General features: G+C 28.2%; 1 protein-coding gene and 1 pseudogene across 1 annotated transcript; both read left to right on the plus strand.

Annotated features, from left to right (window-relative positions):
* The first annotated feature begins 3224 nt into the window (after positions 1 to 3224).
* On the plus strand, positions 3225 to 4317 carry LOC132252553 (probable leucine-rich repeat receptor-like protein kinase At1g35710). The gene has a single exon (XM_059742832.1). The coding sequence runs from the start codon at positions 3306 to 3308 to the stop codon at positions 4290 to 4292; it is 987 nt and encodes a 328-aa protein (XP_059598815.1). The 5' UTR covers positions 3225 to 3305; the 3' UTR covers positions 4293 to 4317.
* Positions 4318 to 5845: 1528 nt separating this feature from the next.
* On the plus strand, positions 5846 to 8171 carry LOC100256076 (probable leucine-rich repeat receptor-like protein kinase At1g35710; annotated as a pseudogene).
* The last annotated feature ends 4531 nt before the right edge of the window (positions 8172 to 12702 follow it).

The raw sequence follows: 12702 nt of genomic DNA on the forward strand, positions 1-12702 counted from the left end.
TTTAAAAATAGTTTTTCAAAGGTTCTTCGAAAACTTCACATTTTCATTTTGATTTATAATGTCTAAAAATCTTATATTACACTATAAATTCTTTTAAAAATATGCTATTAGGAGTAAAAGAAACAAGAACCTTATATTAGTATTGTAGAAAACAAAAATTTAAAAGAAAAAGTTTCTATCTTTACCTTTTGAAATTAGAGAAACTATATTTGTTTTAATTATAAGAAATGATGGAAAAATAGTCTGATTGAAAAAAAAAAAAAAAAGAGGTAAAAGAGAAAAATGTTTGTTTTAAAACATAATTTTTAAATATAAACATTAAAATATCAAATGTATTATCATTAATATTTGAAATTATCAAAATTTGTGAGGTAATAATTTCATTTTGTTCTCCATTATGTATTTATGTTTGTATTAAATTTATATATATATATATATATATATTATCATTTTGTGTTTAATGGTACAATATTTTTATTTTTTGTCTATTATGTATTTATGTTTATATTAAATTTGTTTTATTAATTATCTTTTATATATAACCATTTTTTATTTAATGTGTTTAAAAAAAATTAAAATTTAAAAGATGTAATGAGAGAAAGTGTAGCGAGAATTAAATAAATAAATAAGTGTCAAAAACTTAGATAAGGTAACATGGAGGAGAAAAGAGAAAAAAATTGACTTAATTGTGTCAAAAACCTGTAAAGGTTTTTGTGTGAATCTCATTCTTTTTATTCCATTTCTTCTATCATCTCTTATAATTTCCTTTTTCATGTAAGCACAGTAAAAGTTTACCAAAGTTGCGATTAATTGAAAAATATTGCCAGTTCACATTTTGATTCATTCATGATGTTTAAATGTTTTGCATGTATTTGGGTTCTAGCCCTTCCAAAAATCCACTAATTTTTGTGCTTTGGAAAATCCTCACCTAATTCATATTTTTTGTGTTCTCATTCTTCATTAAGTTAGAAGACAATCTTAGTGAGTGTCAATGTTCACATTACTTTTATTGTAATCCACTTGAGTGGAAACAAGGAAATTTCATTCATGGTGGTCTTCCCACTAAATTAAGGTGATTGAGATTTGTTTCGATGGGTCAATATCATGAATTATGTGAACACCAATATTAGAGGTTGTAGTAGTAGACTAAAAAAGTGTTGCCTAACTTAGGGTGTTTTCCGGAAAAGAGCCTCTTAGACACCAATATTCGAAAGCACTTATCTTGATTATGGGGGTAAAAAATGAAGCAGTTTTTGCTTTAGCTTATGTTTGGTTCTTGGAAAACACTAAGGAAAGAAAAAAAATGTAAAAGAAAATGATTTTTTTCATGTTTAATTATCTTATGAAAAATATCAAAGAAAACCAAATATAATTATAACTAGTTAGAAATTTATATATATTTAAATTATTTAATCTTTATATTAATGAGTTAAAATAAGTAAAATGAGTTTAAAATAACAAATAAAAATAATTTATAGACTCTTAATCTATTTTTTATTTTCCTTTACTTTTTATTTCCTTCTACTTTTCCTTTGTATTTTTTTTCCCTTGCATTTTTCCTTAAATTTTTTGAGAACCAAACATAGCCTTAGGAAACAAAAGAAGTAGTCCAAAAGTATTTTGTATATGAATATAAGGTAAATTCCTATCTTATGTACAATTTATATTTTTAAAAATAAAAAATGGAAAATATATGTACAAACAACCTTAATAATTATCATAAATATTTTATTTGAACTTCAATTTTTCTTTTCATTTTTCATTTTATGATTTAAAAGTTTTATTTTTTCTAAAATTTCATTCAACTTTTATAATTTGCTATTGTTCGCTTTTGTTTTTGTCAAGTCTTTGTCTAGTTTTTCAAAGATTCTTGGAAAATTTTATCTCATTCTCATTTTGAGCATGTTGTTTTGTTTTAGTCACGTCTTTATCTAGTTTTATAATGAGTCCACAAATCCATATTGCGTAAATCATACGTAATTTAATTTTTTTTTGACTCATTATGAATATTTTATTTAACTTTTAAATTTTCTTTTAATGATCATTTGCGTTTGTGAAGGGTCATTCTTTTCATTTTGTTTGACTTCTCAAATCTCATTTTCATGTGAAACTTTGTAGGGTTTTCCAAAGGCCCTTGGAAAATATTGCCTTATTCATTATGAAATCTTCCAAAAATCCATGACGGGCAATAAATAAGGTATAAGCTTAATTGAGTGATTACATTATTTAGAACTTATATAGGATTGATTTTAGGTAAAGCATTCTTAATTTGTAGTAGTCTTTGTAATTAGTGTTTTTATTAGAAAAACTTTTTAAGAAAAATCAATTAGTGCTTAGATATAATAACAAAAATATATATATATATATTTTTATAGTATTTTTAGTAATGTGTTATATATAACAAAAAAAAAAAAAAACATAAAATCTCCTAACATGTGATCATCCATGAATCACTTTAGATGATTAACTAAAATTTTAAAATAACTTTATGATTATCATTCTTTAATTTCGGTTGACTCTTCTAAGTCTACTTATTGGTCTTTTATGTAAATATGCTATAGTTTGGAAAATTCTATCCATCATTAATCAACATCAATCGTTGTTTTCTTTAAATGATTTGATGGGAAAGCCTACCTCACATGGAATATGGAGTGCCTTTGTTTAATGGATTTCAATTGCATGCTCCTGGAAATTATGCCCTAATCCATATTTTTTTTGCGTTGATATGGTGAGCTGTTGAAGATGTATTTCATTTTCTTGAAAAGAAATAATTAGTGCATACACATTTTGAAATATTAAATTAAAGAGGAAAATGACACCATACTCCCATAAAATTCAATATATTTGTTTATTTGTTAAATAAGTAAATAATTAATTAATCAAAGACTTTAAAGGAAATATTTGTGTGAACTAAAAATATATATATTTAAATTATAAAGGATTTAGATAGGAAAGAAAAAGAGGTTTTAAATGTATAAACTTGCATGCAACAAAGGGAATTTGCTGTCATTGTCTACTGCCTTCTTTGTTACGTTAGAAGAGAGGCAGCTGGGTGATGAGCATTTGTGTTCACATTTACTTTTATTGCATGCAGTCCACACTTAATTGTACACAAGAAATTAATTCATGGACCACGAGGACATTAATATTAATATTAAAGACTTGAGTTGAGCAGTGGACTGACTTGACTTGGGGTGTGCTTCCGGGAAGAGTCTTTCTTAGTCTTAGGCACCAACTAATATTTATATTTATATTTGCATTATAAAAGTGTGAGGTAAGGTTTAATTAATTGCAGTGAATTAAAGATGGTGTCCTCCATTAGAATTTCTAGAGCAGTGGTGCTAGTTACCATTACCAGTACCATGATGATAATGTCATTCTCCTCCCTTGCCAATGCAATATCATCACCATCATCATCAACTGATGAGGGAGAGGCTCTGCGCAGCACCGGTTGGTGGAATTCTACTTCTGCTCATTGCACCTGGGATGGTGTACGTTGCAATAAGGCTGGAAGCGTCACTCTCATAGAGCTTTCCTATCTAGGAAAAAAATTGGGTGAGCTTAGCAAATTGAAGTTCTCTTCATTTCCCAGCCTGGTTGAGCTCTTCCTTTCTGACTGGAGACTCAATGGTAGAATCCCTCACCAAATAGGTACTCTTACTCAACTCACCTCCCTACATCTCTCTTCAAACAATCTTACAGGTGAGCTACCTCTTTCCTTGGCTAACCTCACTCAGTTGGAGTCCCTCGTCCTTTATTCTAATCGACTACATGGTTTGATTCTTCCTGAAATTGGGAAAATAAAGAATCTGACTTTTTTGGATTTGGGCAATAACAATCTTACTGGTATCATCCCTTCATCTTTTGGTAATCTTACCAATTTGACTTTTCTTTATCTTGATGGTAATCAAGTAAGTGGTTTTATCCCTCCTCAAATTGGGAAAATGAAGAATATGAGGTTGCTCTATCTTTCTTCTAACGGACTACATGGTCCAATTCCTCCTCAAATTGGGAAATTGAAGAATCTGAGGTTGCTCTATCTTTCTTCTAACGGACTACATGGTCCAATTCCTCCTCAAATTGGGAAATTGAAGAATTTGGAGGTGCTTTATCTTTCTTATAACAGACTACATGGTCCAATTCCTCTTGAAATTGGGAAATTGAAGAATTTGAATATTTTGAATCTGAGTTATAACATCCTTATTGGTGTCATCCCTTCATCTTTTGGTAATCTTACCAATTTGACTTCTCTTACTCTTAGGGGGTGTTTGGTATGTCGGAATAGGGAATGAATTTGATGATTCCATTTCTAGCATTTGGATGAACTTAGGAATACAAAATTGAAATGATTATTTGTTTCCATTCCAATGTTTGATAATAATAGGAATGGAAATGAAAAAGAAATAAATTTACAATAATATCCTTACATATAATTTAAAATATTTTTTTATTTTTACTTTGATTTTAAAAAAATAAAATTTGAGAGGTTTTTTGTTATTAAATAATAAGACTAAAATATATATATATATACTCAATAAATAAAAAATCGTATAACCTTAATGCACAAATATTCAATTATTATTTTTATTAAAAATTTGAATAATTTGTCATGCGTAGTTATAAAATTATATTTTTCAAAAAAAAATTATTTATTATAATATTTAAATTCTCAAAGCTAGCAAATGTTTTTCCTATTTTCAAAAGAGGAAATAAAAGAATTCTAATTTATTCTAATTTTCAACAAGTATCATATCCAATAAAATCCATAACCTTAAAAAATTTTAAATATTCGTTTTTTTTTATCAAAATTTTAAATAATTTGTCATGCAAAAAAAGCTATAGAATTATATTTTACTAAGAAAAAAAAAGAGAAAAAATATAAGAACATATAAATTGTCAAAGCTACCAAATACTTATTTCTTATTTGCAAAAAAGGAAATAAAAAAACACAAACTTCATTCTAGTTCTCAATATAAGTACCATATCTACTAATAAATATTAAAAAGATTAAATATTCTATGTTTGACCTCACAATCATGGGTTTTTTAATCATTAAATTTATTGGTTGTTTAAATAATGTCCATAATTTGCCTTAATCAGATGTCCACAACAGAATGCCTGGGAAGATCAATAGTGACAATGGTACAGAGCTCATCTTGACTTTTTCTTGAAGTTGCAGATTTTAATTTAACCCCACCTAAATATTTTATTACACTGTTGCTTGAATCTTTTTATGTGCCATTAGTCGGTCATTCTGGTTATCTAATTTATTGGATCTGGAAAGGTATGAAAATCATGTTTTATTGGCATTGGTGTTGTGATGTGATGTGGCTTAGGTCGGGAGATTTGCATCATGCAAACCTCCTTGGGCTGTCTACATCAAACTTAAAGTTGGGCCGATATACATCAATAGCAGCTGGAATAAAAAAATTAATCAATGTTGGTTTCTCGGTGCTTAGTGGTTTGTTTACTGTTAAATAGCAATGATATGAAGAGATCTTCACTGTGGCCCATGCTAAAGTTCCAAAATGAGCCGGAAACGCAGCAGATTTTCTGCGAGACGGCAGAATCCATAGCTTTAACTAGGAAAGGAAGACGTCGATAATAATAAACAAAGGGGGAAAAAAACCAAAAGTTTTGTTTTTGTTTGTTTTTTTATTTTTATTTTTTTCCTAACCATTAAAAATTTTCAATATTGTAAACACGTGAAATAGAAAAATCTTTTTCCAACCATTTCAATTTTTCTCTCCAGTTTCCATTAATACAAGATAAAGAAACATCAAAGATTCCAAACATAAATTAATAATATAAAAAATTAATCGATTTATAGAGAAGAAGAAACACATAAAAAAGTAAAAGAAGAAAGAGAAAATAAGGTAAACCTGATCGAAGATGTAGAAGGGAGTTTTCAGAACCTAGTTGCAGCAAACAATGACGAATCCTAGATCCAACAATCAAAATGAACATCCAAAACCCTATAAATTACAAATTGATTTTTTTTTTTTTTAAATATCGTGGAAGGTTTAATTGATTCAATTTGGAAGAATCACTTGTTGCAGAGAATTGGATGATGAGTGGGTCTCTAGCTTTACAAAGAAGATAAGAAGTGGATGATGAATGGATCTCTACCTTTACAAAGAAGATAAACATCGGGTTTGAAGAACAAGATAAGAGGGTAAAATAGTAATTTAGGTTATTTTATATTATCAAATAGGTTTAATGAATCAGAATACCATCTACTTTTAATGAATGCAAATCCGACTCATAAGTTGGATTTGATTTCTGCCGGAATAATTTTTTATTTCATTTCCGCCTTCTTAACATTTATCCAAACATAGGAATAAGGGAGAAAAGGAATGAGATGTCTATTCCCACTCCCTATTCCCGTGTACCAAACACCCCCTTAGAGGTAATCAAATAAGTGGTTTTATTCCTCCTGAAATTGGATATCTTTTGAATTTATCATATCTAGATCTCAGTGAGAATCAAATCAGTGGTTTCATCCCTGCAGAAATAGTAAATTTGAAGAAATTGGGTCATCTAGACATGAGCAATAACTTAATAAGTGGAAAGATACCTCCACAGTTGGGAAATTTGAAAGAAGTAAAATACTTCAATCTCTCCCACAATAACCTCTCTGGCACCATTCCTTATTCTATTTCTAATAACTACAGATGGACATTAATTGATTTATCAAACAATCAGTTGAAGGGTCAGTCTAGAGCTCCAGTAAAGGCATTTGGCCACAACAAAGGTCTATATGATGAAATCAAAGGTCGGCCACGATGCAAGAAAAGGCACAAAATCACACTCATCATTGTTGTTTCTTTATCTACAACCTTGTTGCTTTCAGTTGCAGTCCTTGGTTTTCTCTTCCATAAACGAAGGATAAAAAAAAATCAATTACTCGAGACAACAAAGGTGAAAAATGGAGATTTATTTTCCATATGGGACTATGATGGTGTGATTGCTTATCAAGACATCATCCAAGCAACTGAAGATTTTGACATCAAATACTGCATAGGCACTGGAGGCTATGGGAGTGTTTATAGAGCACAATTGCCATCTGGAAAGGTGGTTGCCTTGAAAAAACTTCATGGATGGGAAAGAGAGAATCCAAGTTACCTGAAAAGCTTTGAAAATGAAGTCCAAATGTTATCAAGAATACAACACCGTAACATTGTAAAACTTCATGGCTTCTGTCTACACAAGAGATGCATGTTTCTAGACTTCTAGTTTACAAATATATGGAGAAAGGAAGCTTGTATTGTATGCTGAGGGATGAAGTTGAGGTTGTGGAATTGGATTGGATTAAGAGGGTGAATGTGGTCAAAGGCATTGTCAATGCTTTATCCTACATGCATCATGACTACAACTTGCCCATCATTCATCGAGACATATCAAGTAACAATATTTTGTTGGATTCTAAGCTTGAAGCTTTCGTATCGGATTTTGGCACTGCAAGACTGTTAGATCCCGACTCATCCAATCAAACCCTTCTTGTAGGCACTTACGGTTATATTGCACCAGGTAAACTAGACTATATTCTTCACTAGTTTTTAATTGCTTATGAATATTTTCAATTGTCACACCCTCAAAAAAATTCAAATGTTTTTTAGAGAATTCAAAATATTTTATAAGTTTTCTCTATATACAAAACATAAATACTCATTTTTTTTCCCTATTTTGTAGAGCTTGCTTATACTATGGTTGTGACCGAAAAATGCGACGTTTATAGCTTTGGGATGGTTGCATTGGAAACAATGATGGGAATGCATCCAGGAGAACTTGTCACCTCATTATCATCTTCATCAACTCAAAACACAACATTAAAGGATGTATTAGATTCACGTCTTTCATCTCCTAAAAGTACAAGAGTTGCTAATAATGTAGCTCTTATTGTGTCATTGGCGCTCAAATGTCTCCATTCTAATCCACATTTTCGTCCATCCATGCAAGAAGTGTCTTTGAAACTTGTTTCTACAAAGTCATTCCCACAACCCATTAGTGCAATATCACTTTTGCAACTAAAAGACGAAGTTATTTAAATGGCATGTGAGTTGATATGTAATTGGAGTGAAGATGTTTATTTTCCATTTTTCTTTTTCATGCATGTTAGTAATGAGAATTTTATAGTATATGTATCCCTTCTTTCCTATTAATTACTCAAATGTAGCTTTTCTATTTGTTTTTCAAAGTGACAATAGTGTAATGTGATGAGAAAATTATATCTGATTGATACATAATGATATGTAAACTTTGAATGATTCATAATGGTTAATCTTTATAATGATCCTTCTTTGGAGAAGAATCCTTCTTTTTCTTTTATCAATTTTAACATATATACCATTTTCTCAATTTTAATATTCTAATCAATCAAATTAGTGATATTTGTTGTGAATGTGATTGGTAGCTATTATCAAAGGCATATGATAAAATTGGGGAAAAAACAAATTGAATAATTTCAATAGGATTGTCTCTACATGATGAAGTTATTCTATTTATTTTTAAAATACTATTTTACCCATTTTTCCTATACATCCTCTAAAATTTTGTATAAAATAAAATAATTTGATTTTGTATAAGAACACTTAAAAATGTTGATGGGAACGTGAAATATTAGGATGACACTTAAACACCAAATGACATACTTGTGATGCAATATTAAGAAATTATCATAATATTTTACGATTTGTCTCTACTATATATGTAGTCACCTATAAATGTCAATTTTAAAAATATTTAATGATCAAAGAAAATTAAGTGAGATATAATTAAAAAAATCTAAAAATTTTATTTGCCCATTCTAACATAATAGATATTCATACTACTAATTTTATTGAGATGAGATACCTAGTTGATATAGTGTCCTTGCTTTTACGTAAAATTAGACATTAGATTTACTTAAATTATTTTCATAATAGTGGCATATTTATAAAATATATGAAACTAATTAAATTGAATAATTGAGATAACTATGAATATAAGTAGGACATTAATGCTCCGCGTTTTATTGAAATATTATAGAAGAAGCATTATTTCGGTTTCATATCTAAAGTTTATTTTTTTTTTTTTCCAACTCCAATTGGTGTATATAGATCCGATTTTGTAGTGAAGGCCGGCAGCCAATAGGATTTCCTTCACAGAAAAGAATGGACACATGAACTACACAGAAACCAGACCAAGAAATGAGTGTGGTGTTCTCTCCTGCCTTGGCTGGAATTCCCACATCACAACTGCCCTTCTTCACTCCAAAACCAGGTTCTTTTCTCTTTTCCTGTTTCTCAATTCCCACAATTCTCATTCATACTTATTGTAATTTCCCCCTTGTTCAGTTTTAATATGTCCGTATCCTAATTGATCTTCAATGCTCTTAGTCAAGTCCAAGAGTTGCAGATTGATTTCTTGGGACGTCAATTCCATTACTAATTGCAGTAATAATAGTAGCTAGAGAGCTCAATTGCCGTTCAATTCTCAGGTCACAAGGTCAAATATTATTATTCTTGTATAAGAGAAAATAATTTTAAATCTTTTTGTTTAAAAAAAAAAAAAATTAGTTCGGCTTTTTCAAATATATTCATCCCACAACTTCTTATCCTAAGTTTCCCAAAAATATATGATAGAATATTTATCTTATATATTAAAAATATTTAATTACAAAGGTCTTTTAGTCTTTTTTATATGGAAATAATATGAATTGCTTTCTTGAAACATAAACTTGCAGCAAGGGAAGTGGTTGTCATGGTCTACATTTTTTCAGAGCTGGGTGTTCTGCATTGAAAAGAATCAGGTAGATGCCAATACAAGAGACTTGAGCCGTGTACTGAAAAAGAGTTGCTTGACTTGGTGTGTTTGTAAGAAAAATGGATTATTATTATTATTATTATTATTGCAATGTGAAAAATAGATGTACCATTACATTAAAATGTAAATGTAGATTCTAAAATTTGTCTTTAATTTATTTTTAGATTTTGAACCTAATTTTATCCTTAAATTTCAATCCAATTACTTGATTTTTATTTTCGATTTACTTGTAACATTTAAATATTAATTTATATTATTTTATTTTATTTCTATTTCATATTTTATTTTATCTTTTATTTTCTTTTTTTCTTTTTTCTTTTTCCCTTCACTTCCCTCTTCTCACTTATCCTCACGTACCCACACTTTTACGGGCCTTACCTCTCACGTCAGGAGACACGTCTCCTCTCATCTCTTTTCCTTTTTTTCTCTCTCCATTTTTTCTTCCTTTTTCTTCCCCTCATTTTTTTTTTCTTTCTTTCCCCTCATTTTTTCCCTCTCTTTCTCTTCTTCCTCTCGCCCATCACTCTACCCACACCTCCGGCACGGCACCATCTCCCCTACTCCCCCATCTTTCTCCATTTTTTTTTCTCTCTCAACCCAAACCCACTACACTACACCACCTATTGCGCCAGTCACCGTGGACCAGTGGGCGACGCCACCTCCGACAGCCAACGACCACCTCCCAATCCCCTCATCTCATCTATCGTCTCATCGCTTTTTCATTTTTATTTTATTTTATTTTGTTTTATTTTCACAACATACAGCATCCAACAACCTTCCTTCATCTCCAAAAAATGTGTAAGTTTATTTATGTATTTTTTTTTTTTTTTTGCTTTGATTTCAATAATAATTGTTAGTAAGATTTGGGATTGTTAATTAACATTAAACTTGGATCCATTTGTTATTGGTGAAATTTGTTGGATGATATTTAATATGATAATATTGTGGTATATTTTTGTTACATTTAGGATTTATATATTAAATTGGGCTTAATTTATTAAATTAGGTTTGGATGATGAGATATTAAATTTTTATACTTAATTGAATTTATTTTATTTTATTACATTTTGAGCTTCATGATTATGTTTGTATTTAATTTAGAATTTTGAACTAAGGCTTATAACATGTAAGATATTTTTGATGGGCTTTATTTATCAATTTAGGCCCAATTTTATTGACGAAATTTATTGAACTAATTTGATATTGCTTTTGGGCTTATTAAAAAACTTTGTACATTTTTAAAAATTTATTTTGGGCTGATTTTTGTTTTGTTGTGCCCATTCCTCAATTTATTTGTTTAATAAAAATTGTTAAGAAAATTGATTTTTTTAAAAATAAAATTGTCCACAAGGTTAATTTTTAATAAAATTGTTAGAAAATGATTTTTAAATAAATCCTCTTTCCTTAATTAGAATGAGATTAAAAGTAATTTTTCTTAATTGGGGTTTTAAATAATTTTTTTTAATGAGAATAGGATCAGGGTCATTTTCGTAAATAAAGTTTGTAAAGAAATTAATTATTTTGTAACTAAAATCAAATTGAAATACTTTTCTAAATAAAGTTGTAAAAATCCATTCTTTTTTTAGTAAAAGCAGGTAAAAATCATTTTTATTGTCAAATTAATTTTTTTTTAAATTCTTTTAATAACAGTAAGTGTAAATAACTTTCTCAAAACAAGAATTGAATCAAATCACTTCTTGAAAATAAATTAAAACCTTTTTGATAAATAAATAAATTAAAATCATTAATTTGAAATTATTTTTAATGGACTCCTTCAGAATTTCTAGAAAAACCAATTTTTGAAATATCAATTTTTAAATTAGTTTAATAAATTAATTTGCTTAATTCTCATGTCATTTGTTTTGTACATTCTTATGATATGACTTTATCATTATGTTTATGTATATTTATTTGTGTGACCTTAATCTTGATATTCATAATTAATTAATTAATTATCACAATTTCCTCACACTGTAGGTATATGAGTTTAGAGGTATGTTATGACTTATCATTATATCTTCTCGATAGGTAACTTGACCTTGAAGGTAAACTTAGTTTTTGCAGATATGTCTTTTCCAAATAAAAAATCATATAAAGTTTTCTTTCTTATTTTATCTTTTTTTTAAAAATAAATTAAAATAAGTGGTAAATCCAATTTTTTTTTATAAATAAAAAATAAAAAATTTGACAAATAAAAAATAAGTCTTACTGTTGGAGTGGGGACACATGTGGAAAACACGGGTCCATAGTAAATTTGAAAAGACAATCTCCAAAGTTGGCTTTACCATTATTATTATTATTTTTTTAATTTATTAAAGATCAATTAAAAAAATATAATAAATTTATAGGGCGCTAATGGATGAAATAGTCAAGTGTATTTACAACAAATCTCAAGAGGTCCAAAATATGTTTTTTTTTTAAATAACTGAAAAAAAAACAAATGAAAATAAAATAAAATATAAAATATAAACCCTTCATCACTGATACAAAGGACAAAAATTTAGAAGAAAAATGTTTCATCATTACCTTCTCTAATTAAAAAAAAAAAAAAAAAAAAAAAAACCTACATTTGTTTTAGCCATAATAATCAAAGAAAAAAAGGTAAAAGAGGAAAATGGAAGGTAAAAAATGAAAGTTTCCGATCAAAATATATATATATATATATATATTTTCTAAATTCTCAATCTAAACTTGTGTTAAAAATATTTGTCAAAGTAGTATGTCCATACAACATCAAGTTTCACTTTATTATTATTATTATTTGTTTTAAAACTATAATTATTAAATGTGATTTTAGTTTTAAAACTATAGTAATGAGGGTAAAACCAATATTGGTAACTATAGTTTTAAATTTAAACCTAAAACCATAGTTGATAACCGTAATTTTTATATTAAACA

Source organism: Vitis vinifera, chromosome 14 (genome assembly GCF_030704535.1).
Source record: "Vitis vinifera cultivar Pinot Noir 40024 chromosome 14, ASM3070453v1".
Classification (NCBI taxonomy): domain Eukaryota; kingdom Viridiplantae; phylum Streptophyta; class Magnoliopsida; order Vitales; family Vitaceae; genus Vitis; species Vitis vinifera.

Bases quoted from the DNA above. Each gene is read 5' to 3' on its own strand.
- LOC132252553 (XM_059742832.1), top strand. From the start codon at position 3,306: ATGGTGTCCTCCATTAGAATTTCTAGAGCAGTGGTGCTAGTTACCATT.